The 18,083-nt window shown below is 38.8% G+C and overlaps 1 protein-coding gene across 2 annotated transcripts in view; it reads left to right on the plus strand.

Annotated features, from left to right (window-relative positions):
• The first annotated feature begins 631 nt into the window (after positions 1 to 631).
• The window catches only part of LOC126076821 (mitotic spindle assembly checkpoint protein MAD2A), a 118,356-nt gene continuing 100,904 nt past the window's right edge, over positions 632 to 18,083 (plus strand). The window contains exons 1-5 of one of the 2 annotated variants that reach the window (XR_007517606.1): positions 632 to 789; positions 1,639 to 1,785; positions 5,015 to 5,135; positions 6,137 to 6,240; positions 6,940 to 7,620. Coding sequence is in view for 1 of the 2 variants with exons in the window: in XM_049885446.1 (XP_049741403.1) it covers positions 717 to 789; positions 1,639 to 1,785; positions 5,015 to 5,135; positions 6,137 to 6,240; positions 6,940 to 7,112 (618 nt within the window). In the remaining variant the exon portion in view is untranslated. Of the gene's footprint in view, positions 790 to 1,638; positions 1,786 to 5,014; positions 5,136 to 6,136; positions 6,241 to 6,939; positions 7,718 to 18,083 lie in introns of those variants that run through there. The other variant, XM_049885446.1, reaches the window with a different exon arrangement.

The raw sequence follows: 18,083 nt of genomic DNA on the forward strand, positions 1-18,083 counted from the left end.
GATGGACTGACATAGTGGCTTCAATAATGGCCTCAAATACAGCAACAATCGTGAGGATAGCGCAAGAGCTGCCAGTGTTTCCTTCTGTCATGCACAGGGTCACTATGAGCCAGAGCCAACTGGAAGGCACCCTACCAACAACAGTGGTATCACGCTCTAGAAGGCAGCGGCTTGGCTGCTCAGCATGTACTTGGATAAATTTCCACTATCCATCCGCTAGGGGGCAACATGACCAAGCATGAAGATCACAGGGGCCACTTTAGGTGCAGCTGGTAGGCAGTTCACAACTGTTTGAAAATACCTTTAAAACTCAAAATTCTGCTCCTTGATCGCTCAGTCCATAGGCGTAGCAAGCGGCCACAGAAGTCGGAATTGCCCATCTTCTCCACTCTGCCCCATCGAGTCTATCACGCGCACAATCTATCACTCAAGGAGCACCGACCCAAACACGTGACTGAATCCGGAGTAGCAAGGCCAGGTCTCCCGACCGCGCCTGCGCCTTTAGCCAGCTCGGGCCAAGGCGAGGGAGGGAGGGCGGAGAGGAAGGCCAGGGCGCCGCTGCGTGGGGCGGGACCAGGAGATGCATCGCGCCTGCGCGAAGGCAGGACGGCGGGCTGCGGCGTAACGTTTGAAACGAGTGGCGGGGAAGCGCTGCCGGAGCCGGGGCGGTCGCTTTTTGCCCGGTGTAAGCCGCGCCTTTGTCTGTGGGCCGAGCCATGGCGCTGCAGCTCACCCGGGAGCAGGGTATTACCCTCCGCGGGAGCGCCGAAATCGTGGCCGAGTTCTTCTGTAAGTCCTCCTGGTGCGGGCCAGGGTTGGGGAGAACCGAGCCCAGGCCGTCCCGTAGGCCCGCGGCTCGGCCTCGGAGGCGGGGAGCCGGGATGGGCCGGAGCGGCCCTGAATCCGAGCCCTCGCGGCCCCGCGCCGTCTGCCGGCCCCGAGGAATCGGCGGAGAGGCGGATGCCGGCGCCTAGCTCGGGACGCGTTGCTAATGGTGGAGAAGGCTGGGCGCTGCGGGGGCCGCCTCGCGGTGCAGCGGCTTCACCTGGAGCGGCTCTTTGGTCGGACTCCGCAGCCCCCTGAGATCTGGTACGGCTGAGCGGAGACCCAGTGTGTGTTTTGACCCAGCCCCTGCCCCGCGTTGATTCTGAGGCAGGGCACAGTTCATGAGACTTTGTCTGGATAGCATTGTCCCGGACCAGGCCAGCTGTGTGCACGACTTCTACTAGAGCCTGGCAGGATATGAGGGAAGAAAAGGAGGAAAAAGAGGAGAAGCTTGTCTGGAGCAGTTGACCAGTCGGTCCAAGCCTGTTTTGTATCTTCTAACCCTGTAATCTGAATTTAGTCTTGGATTACAATGAGACGAAATGTGGCAGTGGTGGGTTAATGCATTTTGGCGTTTAATTTGTCCTTTATTGCCACGTGAACGCATGTATTGCTTTCTTTTACCTAGAAGCAAGATTTTATGGACATTTAATGCCACTTCGTCCACGCCTACTCTGCCTTGAGTAAAACACAAGCAAACTCCTGTTTAGGCATTTACAGTTTTATAGCAAATAAAACCATAGCCACATCTAAATATGGTTTATTTTCTGTAGCTACAAATGATAATGACTTTAACGTTTCTTTTGCTTTCAGCATTTGGCATTAACAGCATTTTATATCAGCGTGGCATATATCCATCTGAAACCTTTACTCGAGTGCAAAAATATGGACTCACCTTGCTTGTGACTACAGATCCTGAACTCATCAAATATCTGAATAATGTGGTGGAACAACTAAAAGGTATTTAATAATTGAAAGCAGTTTGAGTTTTGCAGATCTTCTTGGATCCACATTTCCTGTCATCTTGGTCATTTTTCAGCTTCCTTTTTTTTTTTTTTTTTTATATAGAAGTGTGAAACATGCTGCCTTCTGAAATAAACAGTGGTTTTCAATTGGGAGAAAGCATAGAGTGTATAAATTAAATCCTTTTCTCCACCACATTCTGAGCTGGCTGAGTATTTTGATGTTAGGAATATGATATGGCTTGATAAATGTCTCCATCAGCTCCCTAAGAAATTATTTTTGCAGTAATTCAAAAGTTATTATGACCAAATGGTATAAGATAGGACTAAACATAATTATGATAATGTTTGAGAAAATATCCACTATAAATTCTTAACATGAACCTTTCTTTGTAGCTACTGAGATTTTAAAGTTATCGTTAGAGAAACAGCCAGGAAAATCAAATTGTATTAAACCTGCAAACTAAACTTAAAAAAAAAAGATCTACTAAGCAACAGAACACCCCGTACAGTTTTCTTATTTTTCACTTATTTCTCTTTATCTTTGTTTTTAATCTGCCTGTGACTCTCTTTTACCTGAACACTCAATTTTTTCTTTAGCTCAGGAAGGTGCTTTATTACCTGTTGTACCAATACTTTTTCTCCATCTATTTTTTTCCCTCTAGAATTTCTGATAGTTTCCCCTTCATGTTTCTCTCAACTTATGTTTCTCCCCATTTGTTCTTCCAAAATACTAGTTTGTTTTTTAGCAGTGGGCATCCTTTTTCTTTTGAATTTTTAAATTCAGAAATCTTTTTTTCATTGTTGTTACAGAATTTTTTCATGTTCAGTTGTAGCTTCATTTTTTACGATCTTTATTGTGGCTTTTTTTTTTTTTTTTTCTTTTTTAACTTTGTGTTTTAATATGCCTTTCTGATAATGGACATCTGAGCTTTGTTAGCTTGATACCTCGTTCAAGCTACATTATTCTCTAGATAAGGTAGTAACATTTCCCTGCCATTAACATCTACATGAGTAAAATCCCTTGATACTTGTGCAGGTCTGCATGGTAGGATCTCAAGCAATGGTAAAAAGTCAAGGAGAGGAAGATAGGAGTACAGAGTTTCTCAGCCTCAGAGAACTTATCCTTTAGTAGGTCAGTGCTATCAGAATAGCAAGATTGGGCCACTGTTGGGGGTGTGGTAGCAGACATTAGTCTCAGGTGCAAGCAGGAAGCATGTCATTAGGAGTAGCCTCCCTCTCCCAAAGTTGCATCCAGAGTTATGGGTCAGGGTCAGGGCTAAATCTCCCCTAGCAATTCACAGGGCTATACCCAGGTGAATTGGCCTAGAACCTCCATAGATCTGTATCTATGGATCTGTGTCTTCATCTTAATTTGATGGAGAAGCAAGCATTGCCTAAGCCGATGGTTCATTGGAGTATCTCATTTTGAGACCACACAAATGACATTCCACCTCAGATGTATCTAGACTCTGCTATTTAACTTGCTCCCTCTTTTATTTTTGTTAAAATGGAGGAATTATTCTTAGAGGCAAATTGTTATCTGTTTTCAATCCCTTTTTCAGCATTCTCAGGGACTTTATACTACCTTTTGTTGTATTTTCTACTTCTGTTTTGATTGGGATTCTTTCCATTGGCATCATCTCTCTCCAATTTTCAATGAAGAAAAATTGCTGCCTCCCCTAAATCTCCTTCAAATGACCACCCATTCTCCTTTTCAGAGCTAAACCTTTGATGGAAAGTTGTTGATATATGCCAGGGGTCCAGTTGGTGGTCTGTTTTGGTACTGCCTGCAAAGAGAACAGAGACCTAGGTGGCCCACAAAATCTAAAATACTCACCGATTACTAAATAATTTTCTGTCTCTTTACAGAAAACTTTGCTGACTCCTGTATATGCTGTATCAGTTTTCAAGGTTACCTCAGAGCTCAATCTGAGGCCCTCCTCTCACTTTATAATCTCTCTAGATGATCTCTGACATGTTCTGATAAACTTTGTGTAGTTGCCTCTTTATATCTAACCCAAATCTCTCCTAACTCCAAACCTGTATACCCAGCGGCTTTCTTACGTAGCTATCCTAGAGATACTTCCGACTCATCGTATTGAAAACTAAATTTAAGGTTATCTCCAAAATTGCTCCACTTTCAATTCCCTTTCCTAGCAGTGAATGGCTCAACCATCCAACCGGTGATACAAAACAGAAACTTGGGAGCTATTCCTGACTTGTTTCTCTTCCTTACCCCCATAGCTAATCCTCTAAGTTTTGGTAAATTTCACCATGAAATCCCTTGAATCTGTCTACATCTCCAATTCTACCAGTATATCTTCCTACATGCTTTCATTATCTCATCTTGCTTAAACTACTAAATGAATTAATTAGCGTCTAAAAACGAAAATCCAAATGCATTGCTGTTGAATCAATTCCAACTCATATGGAACAACTCATAGGACAGACTAGAACTGCCCCATAGGTTTCCAAGGAGCAGCTGCTGAATTTGAACTGCCAACCTTTTGTTAAACCACCTTTTGGTAAGGGAGTAAGGGATCTACACTAATGTCTAGATCCCTTATAATCAATTTTCAGAATGATAGTTTTGAAATGTAAATCTAATCATGTCCTGCTTCAAACACAGTGAGGACTTCCCTGGTTCTTGAGGTATAATTTCTTCATTTGGCCCACATGGCCTTGTATGGTCTGGCTGCTGTTTATCTTTCCTGCAGTTGTACTGGCTTTCTTTCAGTCCTCTGGTCACACGCTGTTCCCTATGAGTACTTAAGGCCTGTACCTTTTTCCTTCTCCTTTTGCATATTTAATACTGTTTGATTCTTAGAGCTTAGCTGAAGCCTTCCCTGAGCTCCCACAGTGGGCCAGTTTTTCCTATTTAAATGCTTTTCGTTGTACCGTTTATCCTCCATAGCAGTCACCACAGTTGTAATTTCACATTTGTTGGTGTGATGATTAGATCGATGCCCATCTCCTACACTCCTACCTTGGTTGTGAATGAAAATATCTCATGCTCACTGTACCCTCAGCAGCGAGTACTATACTGGAATGAGAATTTGAAAAGAGGAGCTAGATTATTGATGTGATAAGTTTTCTGAGCAGGAGGGAAGGGTTACAAAATACCAGTGGCGGGAATTTGCCAAGGATAGGACGAGAGACCTGAGAAGGTAAGAGTTGCTTTGCAATGCAGTGGACCAAAAAACGTGCCTTGTTATGTGTTACAGAATGGTTATACAAATGTTCTGTTCAGAAACTGGTGGTAGTCATCTCAAATATTGAAAATGGTGAGGTCCTTGAAAGATGGCAGTTTGATATTGAGTGTGACAAGACTGCAAAAGATGACAGGTAAGTGTGAAATGATTTTTGCTCTGATAAGCCTTTTCCAAAAACTTGTTTTCATTACTAAACGAGTTCCAAATATATTGAACTAGTTTCATGTAAAGTAAATTGCATAAGTTGTTTCTACTGTCAGTTTAATCTTCAATCTCCTGTGTAAAAGAATTGTGCTCAGTTCAGCACATCATTGATTTGTGTAGATAGTATTCTCTGACCTAATGCCCTTAGTTTATAGCATTTAGTTCTAAACTTTAGTGTTTATGGTGGTGTACTCAGAACTCTACAAGACACACTAGATGGGGCATTTAAGGAATGTACTTAAATCTAAGGGATTTTCTTAGACTCTCCCCCAGTTAAAGATGTGACTGCTGTATTTCCTTTAATGTCATGAACTTGGTAAGACATGTTCAGTCGTAAGTGACTGAAGGCTCAAGACTCCTGGATGGGAAATGCCAATCATTCTCTGCTGATATCTAGCATTGTCCCAGACGTGCTTATCTGCCAACTCACAACCATAGTTATGTCTCATAATGAAATGTACTTCGCTCCTGAAGGCTTTACTTCAGGAAATTTTTAGATGGTAAAAATAATTTGACATACAACTTCAATCTTTTATTTGAAGTATTTGGGAGTTAGACTTTAGACATTTCTAAAATCCGAAATGATAATGCCGACTAAATATTTTCGATTTTGCCTGTTATTTTAAGAGATGCTGAAGTTTTCCTAACTTAAAGAGGTTGGGAAATTTTCTAGTCATCTGATAATAAATGGTATGATGCTGATCCTAAAAGATGACTGAAAAGATAAATGAAATAAATAAGAATATTAAAGCTACGCCTACTAGGCTGTAGGTCCTAAAATACTTTTATTCATTATTTTTTAAACTGTTCTTATTGCATTACACATTTGATTTCAGAAGCACTTAAGCAGGTAAATACTCTTAGTTACTAAGAAGTTTTAAATAATTTGTTGAAACCTGAAATCCTTGAATTGATTTGTTTTCTTTCTAGTGCAGCCAGAGAAAAGTCTCAGAAAGCTATCCAAGATGAGATCCGTTCAGTGATCAGACAGATCACAGCTACAGTAACATTTCTGCCGCTGTTGGAAGTTTCCTGTGAGTATTTACATAGCTTCTCATTCATTTAAAGTTGTAATGGGGAAAAGACTAAGCTACTGTTCAAGAATCACCCTTTATTCAGTTTTTTCTTAATTATCAGTATCTTATTTTTTTTTTTTTTTTATGATATAAATGGGAGATAAAGCATTGTAAAGCAAAAAGTAAAGATTGGGAAATTGCAAGGGAAAAAAATGAAAACTTTCACAATACCCATTCTGGTGTAATTCCTTTTGCTATTTTCTATGTGTTATTAAGATTTTAGCTGTTAAATTGTGTTTTGCTTTTCAAACTTAGTTATTCCTTCATTCATCAGATATTTACTGAATGCCTATTATATGCCAGGCAGTGGTCTGGGTACTGAAACATAGCAGTGAACAAACCAAGACATTAGCTCTCCTATGGATTACATTACTTTCATTTTTTTTTTCCATGTAATGATACACGTAATACAATGTTTTTAAATGATTTTCTTTTAAAAAAAAAAAAAAAGTCCTACATTTTTCATGAGATATGGTAGAACGGTGCAATACTTTCTGTATTAAAATATATTTTCATTGATGAACAGAGATTAACTAATGATTAGAGAGCAAGCTAACCTATCCTAACACTATATGGGTGGTTCAAAAGGTAAGAGAGACCTGGACGGTTATTTTACATTTGAAAAAATAGTTTAATGTATTTTTATCCCCAATTTAGGTTCGTTTGATCTACTGATTTACACAGATAAAGATTTGGTTGTACCTGAGAAATGGGAAGAATCAGGACCACAGTTCATTACCAATTCTGAGGAAGTCCGTCTTCGTTCATTCACTACTACAATCCACAAAGTAAATAGCATGGTGGCCTACAAAATTCCTGTCAATGACTGAGAGATGAGCTGAGAAAAATAATGTACTTGCAATTCTCAAATGTGTTTTCCTGAAAGGAAGTCAACTACAAGTTGATATGTTTTATTTCGCTGGTTAATTTTTAGGTGGGGAAACAACATTATACCCTACTGAAGTGTGCATCATCCATTTTTTGTACCTGTTTAATGTTCCATGGAGTTGACATCATGAATTTGAGGAGATGATGGCATTATCCCCTCATGAATGTATTTGGCTAAATAGACGAGCACAAAGGCATATTGCACGTTGTCCAAAAGGGAATCAGTGTTCTAATGTCCGTTCTTTTGAAGGTGGCAACGGTAGTTGGAAAAACTTTAACTATAAAGCTAAATAACTTCCTAAATCAGACATTTTGGTCAAGTAGCTTGAGTCAGAATATAGGTAGGGTGATATTTAATCGTAAATTACAGCAAAAGAAACCTGGATATTCAGAATCTTTGTTTAGATCCTGAAAATAACTAATATAATCCATAGGTCAAGAAATATTGAGGTCCTTCCAGCATTTTTTTAGATACAAAGTTCCCATGTTGAAAAAATTTCCAATTATTTGACTTTAATTTATATGACTTTACCTATGAAGCTATGAGTGTTTCTACTGTTTAATTTCCTGTAATAGAGAACTCTTTGAAAATGTCCTTTTATGTTTGATAAAAATCAAGCTTTTAATGACAATTGTGAAATAAAGTTAAATTTAAATTTGTTTTAAAATATTTTGATATTGGTGTTAAATGGTAGCTAGGATGGGTTCAGTATTGCAAATGATTTTTTTGTGTCACCTAGGCTATAGGTCCAAAGCATACAAAGGCAAGGAAATCTTGAGGTACCTTGAATCTATTGTTTGATTATACCACTTTAATCTCATAATAATCGACTTAAAATAAACATTGGTTGTTTGTGTAAAAAGAGATATGCCACTTGGAATTAGTTCAGTTTAGCAAATGTTGGATTGTGGTACCTTTAGGAGTCCCTGGGTGGCGAAAAAATTAAGCACTGGACTAGTAACGAAAAGTTTGGTGGTTCAAACTCACCTACAGGCAACTCATAAATAAGGCCTGGCAATCTGCTTTCAAAATTTCACAGCCTTGAAAACCATGGAGCAGTTCTACTCTGTGTACAGTGGGTTGCCATGAGGTAAAATCAACTCGAGGGCAACTGACAATAACCACAAAGTGCCTTTCTACACTCTTAGCCTTACCTTCTTGACTTATGTGTAAAATTTCTCACTATATCCTTAATACAGCCTTTTTTTACTGTCAGCCTCGTAATCTTTCTATACTTAGACAGCTTGCTTATCCCTGTGCCTGCATTAATATCATCATCAGGTGTGTTCTATCTAGTTCCCACCTATTTTTCCAAGGTCAATTTATTGCAGACTTCAAAGAAGTCTTTTATAATCTGTATTCTAAATCTCATCTCTCTTGTAGCGATTAAATTTATTAAGTTGCTACAGAGTCCATTCGACATGGTTCTCAGCTCTTATGTACTAACTCATTTAACTTTCACTTTTAAGTGAATACACATAGCCTGTATCTGTTTATTCAAAAATTACATTTTGAACATCTGTTTATGTGCAAAACTATTGTGTTACCAGTGCCAGGATGAATGAAACAACGTTCTGGCCTTTCCAAGCTTAAAATCTTAGGAGGCAAAGGAAAATATATTGCAGAAGACCATAAAGTAGCCACACATGTCATTTAATTATGTATTTCTTTGTCTTCATTAGGTCACCTGATGAATCATATCTTCTTAATCTGATTGCATGCTTTCTAAGAACAAAGTGCATTGTCTTACATTCCTTCATCTCAGTGCTTGGCAAATAGATGCCACTATTTGATGCTGGTTAGCTGTTAAGAAAGCCCATACCCTAAGGAGCTGTCAAAGCTCCCTTAATGAGGCCCAGGTGGCTAGAAAGGGTTACCTGCAAGTCTGTTTTCCTGAATAAGAAAAATAATAATGCAGAAATGGAAGCATTTTTGAATTAGGCATAATCAAAAGTCTCTAGGTTTCCAAACAACATATAGTTTAATACAAAGTGGACACTATTAAAATTAAGGCATTCATTTGAATTCTTGGACAGTTCATAACCTCTAACATTTGAAATACAGGTTGAGAAGGGAAGCAGAAATAAAACATTGGAATAAATAAGGAGAGATGAAAATTCTGGTTGTATTTTTAGGTAGTATGTTTGAAAATCTTTAAAGAAAGCAAGGACTGTTTAGCCTTCAAGAAGCATTGAATGCCTATGTAGTAAACAATGGAAATGATAAATAAGATACGGTTCTTCCCCAAAAGGAGCTCACATATTACTGATCACACTAAAATTTCAGGCATTCATGTCTTTATTTGGCAAATTAAATGATCTTGTTTTAATTTGTGATTTAGTATAGCACTGACTTCTTTCTCCTTTAAGAGACATCTCCAGAAATTAATGCTGTGGATTTTAATGTTTCTCGTTCAAAGTAGTTTTAATGATAGGAGCTTCTGTCCTATGGTCTGTAGCTGCAACTCTGTAGTACCAATTCTGCATCAGGTAAGCTCTTGTTTTGAAAATAAAAGCTGGTTTAGGGAAGGTTTAGTGGAAGAATGTTAACTGCATAAGGAATCAAAGGCTGAAAACCTGAGAAGTAGGGCAGCTTTAGAGTTCTCAGTGACAGAAACTGGATTCTATATTTCTATGTAATAAATAGACCTTTCCCCAAATGACCTTGCTTGATGAATTCCAGAAAAATGTCAGTGGAAAGTTTTGCCTTTCAGTTTGAGAATTAAGAATATAAAACTCTGAAATCACATTTTCAAAGGTTCAGAATATATTTCGGTCTCTTCATCTCAGCTAATACTGTTAACAGAGTTAAATTTTTCAATTTTACGTTTGCATGACACTGTTTACTGTTGTAGGGTTCTAAAGACCAGGCTATGTATCACTTAAGAAATAAACATCTTGGAGTTGAATAGGAGTCAAGCTATGAGCTTTATTGTTAAAGAGAGATGAGAAAACAGCTTTGGTCTATGACTCCAATTCGACTTGTCCCAATTCTACACCTTTAGGCGTACCTTAGGGGAAGACATTTAAAGCAAAGAGCTGTAAGGATTGTGACAGGCTTCTACACCATTTTAAGCAGAGACATGAAGATTCCAAGAGTCTGGTGGGCCTCTAGACCTGGCCTAGACTCTGATTCAGTTTTGCTTACCATAGGTAGAGGAATGAAAACATGTTCCCGTTGAGCCCATCAAAGTCTGAAATAGAGCCCAGAAGGGACTGAGCTACACCTGGTCTCTAGGATCCTTCTCCTAGTGTCTTCAGCCTGAGAAGTCAAGCCTTCGTGAGAATGTCCAAGCAGAGGTATAACAATCTCACTTATTAGTTGGCTTTTGCTGCATAGTAAAGAGCCATGGGGTATCAGTAAGCTCTTATTCTCACAAGTCTACAGGTTAGCTGAAGTTGTTGTGTTCCACATACCTCATTCTACCATCAGAGGGGCAGTGACTAGGTAAGACTGTTAAGGCTTAACTTCAGAACCTTCATACTGATGTTTTTCCCACATTCACCTAATGAAAGCAAGACTCATGGCCAAGCCAAATATCAATGGGCAGGGGATGATACATGGAGGCGAGGGAGGGGAAACATGAAAGCAATCTGATAAATCAGGGGTTGACAAGCTTTTTCTGTAAAGGGCCAGATATTAAATAGTTCAGGGTTTGTAGGCATCTGGTTTCTGTTGCACCTACTCAAGTTTGCCATTGTATCTCAAAAGCACATGTAGACAGTACATAAAGAAATGAGCCTGGCTGTGTTCCAATACCAAAAACCAAGTGATGAACAGGATTTGGCCTGATGGTTGTAGTTTGCCTGTAATAGATCATAGTTTGTTCTTTGGTCACAAATGTTAAAACCCCTCCCTACTTCTGAGGATTGTATTTTGTGATATTTATTTAAGGCTCACATGTAAAACAATATCATTTGTTATCTCCATCCTCAGTATCTCAAATCATATGGCAAGTCTTCCTATTTTATCTTAATTCCATATTCTCTGAAGAACAAATCAAGCACAAAATTCTTCAAGGTATTTATTGCCCAGGACACACCATAGTAAATTTTGATATGAAAACTTGGGAAGTGACTTCCATGCCATGTTGTTGTTGTTGTTAGGTGCCATCAAGTCGGTTCCCACTCATAGCGACCCTATGCACAACAGAACAAGACACTGCCCTGTCCTGAGCCATCCTTACAATCGTTTTTATGCTTGAGCTCATTGTTGCAGCCACTGTGTCAGTCTACCTCGTTAAGGGTCTTCCTCCTTTCCGCTGACCCTGGAACTCTGCGAAGCATGATGTGCTACTCCAGGGACTATCCCTCCTGACAACATGTCCAAAGTATGTAAGAATGCAAAGAATGGGAATTCTATGCCATACAATTGTGTAAAAAGAGACTCAGCACAGCGTAACGACTCTCTATCTGCATTTTCAATCATTCTTTTCACTAAAGTTGAATGCTTGATAAATGTTTATTCTTTTTATTATTAGAGTGTACCTAAGTTTCTTATGGAAGCCCTGGTGGCGTAGTGGTTAAGAGCTATGGCTGCTAACCAGAAGTTCGAATCCACCAGGTGCTCCTTGGAAACTATGGGGCAGTTCTACTCTGCCCTCTGGGGTGGCTATGAGTCGGAATCGTTTGGATGGCAACGGGTTTGGGTTTTTTTTTTTTTTTTTTTTTAAGTTTCTTATGTTTATTAACCTCCCATATATTTTTAGAATATAGACCACCCATCAATTATTAGCACAATTAGATATCATCATAGACTTTTTTTTCTTCACCTTTATGTTTTCATTTGGAAGCCCTGGTGTCGTAGTGGTTAAGAGTTCAGCTGTTAACCAAAAGGTCGGCAGTTCAAATCTACCAAGTAAGTTCTCCTTGGAAATCCTACGGGGTAGTTCTACTCTGTATTGTAGGGCCTCTATGAGTCGAAATTGGTTCGATAGCAAGGGGTTTGGTTTTTTTTTTTTTTTTTTTGGTTTTCATTTGGATGCTTAGTATCTAAAATTTATTTTAATTACTAAACATGAAAAATCTGAATATCTGTAGTAATGCTACGTTGTAACTTTTATATTTTCCACCAGATGTCACTAATGCTGTGTTGTTCTTATTAAGATGAACCTTTTTTTTTCTTTAATCATAATATTCAACTCTATAAATTAGAGGTTAGCACTGAGATAATTTGAAAATTATAAAAATATGAAGACATTGGAAAAAACACACTTAGCATCTATTATTTGCTAGGCACTTTATGTGAATTATTTAATGCTCACAAGAACAATTTGAGTTACTTTTTAATAGTACTGATTCACCATTTAGGAAATGGAGGCTCAGAGAATTCAAGGTATGGTACCAAGGCCTTTCTTTAAATAAATGGTGGTGCTGGGATTCAAAATCAGGGAAGCCTGTCTTCCAGACCCACTCACATTCTACTCTATTACCAACTTCCTCCTCTCCCCCCAAGCATGGGCAACTATGGAAGCATGGAGACTAGTTAGGAAGCTATTGAAGCCGTCAAGGAGAGAGACAGTGAATGTTTGGATGAGTGTAGTAATGGTGGAGGTGGTTAGGAGAGGTTGCTGTTGGCACTTACTGATGGATGGGATGTGGGTATGAGAAAGAGGAATCAAAGATGCCACCTAAATTTTTGGCGTGGGAATCAGGTGAATGGTGGTGTCATCAACAGAGAACACTTGGTATGGGCATACTGGAGGGAAGAAACAAGTATTCCGTTTTGAATAAAATTTTTGACTGAAGGTGAAAGGAGATATAAAGTGGGCAGTTGAATTATTAAGAAGTTTGTGGTTCAAAAACTGAGGAGCTAGAGATTTGTGAATCATCAGAGAATAAACTCACCTGCAGAAAAAGACAGCAAAGAGACAAATGCTGAAGACTGAGTACTACAACACACCAATGTTTAGACAGAGCAGACTCTGTTACTTTTCCATATAGCTGGGAGTTGTTTGGACAATCTTGGCTATCCTGTATTTTGTAATGTTAATATGGTTTTTTAGTCTGTGCATTTGACTGTAGGAGGTCCTACATTTTGAGAGAACATTGACTATTAGAACACGTACAGAAAAGGTAGCAGGGCTGATGAGGAGTTTGGAAGAACTGCCACATGCAGAACATTAACCGGTAATATCTGTAAAATTGAAGACTTAAGGTGTAAGCGTGGATAGTGTGATTATTGTTGTTAGCTGCCATTGTGTTGGCCTCTGACTCATGGTGATCCTGTACACGATGGAATGAAATGCCACCTGGTCTGCGCCATTTCCTCACTATCAAATGGGAATCTGATCATTGTAATCCATGGGGTTCTCCTTGGCTGATTTTTGGAAGTAGATCACAGACCTTTCTTCCTACTTGGTCTTAGTCCTGAAGCTCCAACGAAAACTGTTCAGCATCATAGTAACACGCAATCTTCCACTGGCAGATGGGTGGTGACTGTAGTTACTGTCAAGTGTTGGGATGGTCATGTTGGGCAAGGATAGGATTCATTTTCTTTGGCGTTCTAGGACAGAACTAGAAGTGACTGGAAACTAAACAAGATTTATTTGCTCAGTTATAAAGTAGAATTTTATAGCAATGAGTGTTGGGCAACAGTGGTAATTGCCAATATTTAATTCTGAGCTCTCTTTCTCTTCCTGAAAATGTTCATACATATCATAAGGAGGTTGTACACTTTCCTTTTTTGATGGAAGATTGAATTAAATGACTTGTAAGTTTCCTCCCACCTCAGTGACACTGTGAATCCATAAAGTACAGTCTTAATAAAGAGGGTAGATTTACAACTGGTAGACCTTTCCACTGGAATGAAAGGTAAGTAGGTAAATCATCCATGAGTTCACTCAGTTGGGAATAGGACAGGTAGTACAAACGGAGTGATAGGACTCCTTGCTCCTCTGACGAATCTAATTTCCAATAAAGTTAAATTTCCTAAGGTAATATATTTATGTAAGAATATTCAATCAACAGTTATCAATTTTCTCTTTCCGTTGCAGGTTGACATTGTTGTTATTGGAATATAAATAGACTCAAACACACTGTTGCTCTCATACTTGAAGTGGTTTTTCATACATTCCACAGTGCCAAAAAATTTTTATTTCACTTAAAAATTTTGTTGCTTTCTAGGTTTATTCAATGTAGTTCTGTTTTTTAAAGAAGTATCTTTTATTTTAAAGAAAGTGCTATTTTTAAGAAAAAATTTAATCCAAATAAGTGTATTTAAATCCAAATAAATTTTTACTTATCTCATGACATGGGTCTATAACTTCTTTCTTGATTTTTTTCTGCTGGTAGTCATTCTAATTTAAAAATGCTTTATTATAAACATTTGTTTTTTTGTTAGCATCTGATCTTTATTGTTAATCATTTATGTGTATCATACATCAGCCACCAGAGTAACAGAGAACTTTTATTTGTGATAAAACTCTCCAGCCTTGTATTATTTAGGCTGTGTTTATGTTTAAGTGAGGTCTGCTTTTCTATTAACAGATTTTTTTATGTATCTTTTATTTTTAAAATAATTTTTATTGTGCTTTAAGTGAAAGTTTACAAATCAAGTCAGTCTCTCACACAAATACCCATATACACCTTGCTACACACTCCCAATTACTTTTCCCCTAATGAGACAGCCTGCTCTCTCCCTCCACTCTCTCTTTTCATGTCTTTTTCACCAGCTTCTAACCCCCTCCACCCTCTCATCTACCCTCCAGGCAGGAGATGCCAACATAGTCTCAAGTGTCCACCTGATCCAAGAAGCTCACTCCTCACCAGCATCCCTCTCCAACCCATTGTCCAGTCCAATCCATGTCTGAAGCGTTGGCTTCGGGAATGGTTCCCGTCCTAAGCCAACAGAAGGTCTGGGGGCCATGACCCCCAGGGCCCTTCCAGTCTTAGACCATTAAGTCTGGTCTTATGAGAATTTGGGGTCTGCATCCCACTGCTCTCCTGCTCCCTCAGAGGTTCTCTGTTGTGTTCCCTGTCAGGGCACTCATCAGTTATAGCCAGGCACCATCTAGTTCTTCTGGTCTCAGGATGATGTAGTCGCTGGTTCATGTGGCCCTTTCTGTCTCTTGGGCTTCTCATCACCTTGTGTCCTTGGTGTTCTTCATTTTCCTTTGATCCAGGTGGGTTGAGACCAATTGATGCATCTTAGATGGCTGCTTGCTAGCATTTCAGACCCCACACGCCACTCTTCAAAGTGGGATACAGAAACAGAATGTTTTCTTATTAGATTTTATTATGCCCAGTTGACTTAAATGTCCCTTGAAACCATGGTCCCCTGATCCCTGCCCCTGCTACACTGGCCTTCGAAGCATTCAGTTTATTCAGGAAACTTCTTTGCTTTTGGTTTAGTCCAATTATGCTGACCTCCCCTGTATTGTGTGCTGTCTTTCCCTCACCTAAAGTAGTTCTTACCTACTATCTAATTAGTGAATGTCCCTCTCCCACCCTTCCTCCCTCCCACATCTCGTACCCTCAAAAGAATGTTTTCTTCTCAGTTTAAACTATTTCTCAAGTTCTTATAATAGTGGTCTTATACAATATTTGTCCTTTTGCAACTGACTAATTTCACTCAGCATAATGCCTTCCAGGTTCCTGCACATTAACAAAATGCTTCACAGACCCTCACTGTTCTTTATCGATGCGTAGTATTCCATTGTGTGAATATACCATAATTTATCCATTCACCCGTTGATGGGCACCTTGGTTGCTTCCATCTTTTTGCTATTGTAAACAGTGCTGCAATAAACATGGGTGTGCATATATCTGTTCATGTAAAGGCTCTTACTTCTCTAGGATATATTCCAAGGAGTGGGATTGCTGGATTGTATGGTAGTTCTAACTTTTTAAGGAAGCGCCAAATTGATTTCCAAAGTGGTTGTACCATTTGACATTCCCACCAGCAGTGTAGAATTGTTCCAATCTCTCCACAGCCTTTCCAGCATTAATTGTTTTGTGTTTTTTGAATTAATGCCGGCCGTGTTGGAGTGAGATGAAATCTCATTTTAGTTTTGATCTGCATTTCTTTAATGGCTCTTGATCGTGAGCATTTCCTCATGTATCTGTTAGCTACCTGAATGTCTTCTTTAGTGAAGTGTCTATTCATATCTTTTGCCCATTTTTTAATTGGGCTATTTGTCTTTTTGCAGTTGAGTTTTTGCAGTATCTTGTAGATTTTAGAGATCAGGTGCTGATCAGAAATGTCATAGCTAAAAACTTTTTCCCAGTCTATAGGTAGTCTTTTTACTCTTTTGGTAAAGTCCTTGGATGAGCATAGGTGTTTGATTTTTAGGAGCTCCCAGTTATCTAGTTTTTCTTCCACATTCTCTGTAATGTTTTCTGTACTACTTATGCCATGTATTAGGGCTCCTAACATTGTCCCTATTTTTTCTTCCATGGTCTTTATCATTTTAGATTTTATATTTAGGTCTTTGATCCATTTTGAGTTTGTTTTTGTGCACAGAGTGAGGTATGGGTCTTGTTTCCTTTTTTTGCAGACGAATATCCAGTTATGCCAGCACCATTTATTAAAAAGACCATCTTTTCCCCATTTAACTGTTTTGGGGCCTTTGTCAAATATCAACTGCTCATATGTGGATGGATTTATGTCTGGATTCTCAATTCTGTTCCATGTATCTGTTGTTGTACCCGTACCAGGCTGTTTTGACTACTGTGGCGATATAATAAGTTCTAAAGCCAGGTAGGGTAAGGCCTCCCACTTTGTTCTTTTTCAGTAATGACTTATTTATCCGGGGCCTCTTCCCTTGCATATGAAATTGGTGATTTGTTTCTCCATCTCATTAAAGAACGTCCCTGGGATTTGGATCAGAATTGCATTAAATGTATAGATCGCTTTTGGTAGAATAGAAGTTTTTAATATGTTAAGTCTTCCTATCCATGAGCAAGGTATGTTCTTCCACTTACGTGAGTCTCTTTTGGTTTTTTGCAGAAGTGTACTGTAGTTTTCTTTGTATAAGTCTTTAACGTCTCTGGTAAGATTTATTCCTAAGTATTTTATCTTCTTGGGGGCTACTGTAAATGGCATTGATTTGATTTCCTCTTTGATGTTCTTTTTGTTGGTGTAGAGGAATCCAACTGATTTTTGTATGTTTATCTTATATCCTGATACTCTGCTGAACTCTTCTATTAGTTTCAGTAGTTTTCTGGAGGATTCCTTAAGGTTTTCTGTGTATAAGATCATGTCATCTGCAAAAAGAGATACTTTTACTTCTTCCTTGCCAATCTAGATGCCCTTTATTTCTTTATCTAGCCTAATTGCTCTGGCTAGGACTTCCAGCACAATGTTGAATAAGAGTGGTGATAAAGGACATCCTTGTCTGGTTCCCAATCTCAATGGGAATGTTTAACTGAGATTTTTTAAAAACATATGTTCAAATATTTATATATTGCTTTTATTAAATATATAATAAATACTGTACAATTTTAAATAATAGTGTATAAATGAAAAAGTAATCACTTTTAATGGCTTAGCATACAGTCTTCAAAACGTTTTTCTATAGAGATATACTAAGCATATAATGTATGTATATGTGTGTGTGTGTATATATATATACACACACACACACACACACACACACCAATCTCTCTTGGAAGAAGTACAGCCAGAATGCTTCTTAGAAGGAAGGATGGTGAGACTACATCTTATGTATTTTGGACATGTTGTCAGGAGGCATCAGTCTTGGAGAAGGACATCCTGCATGGTAAAGTAGAGGGTCAGTGAAAAGGAGGAAAACCCTCAACAAGATGGATTGAGGCAGTGGCTGCAACAGTGGGATCAAGTATAACAATGATTGTGAGGATGGTGCAGGACCGGCAGTGTTTCGTTCTGTGGTACACATGGTTGCTATGAGACGGAACTGACTCCACAGCACCTAACAGCAAGAACAACATAT

The sequence above is a fragment of the Elephas maximus genome, chromosome 5, assembly GCF_024166365.1.
Source record: "Elephas maximus indicus isolate mEleMax1 chromosome 5, mEleMax1 primary haplotype, whole genome shotgun sequence".
NCBI classification, from domain to species: Eukaryota; Metazoa; Chordata; class Mammalia; order Proboscidea; family Elephantidae; genus Elephas; species Elephas maximus.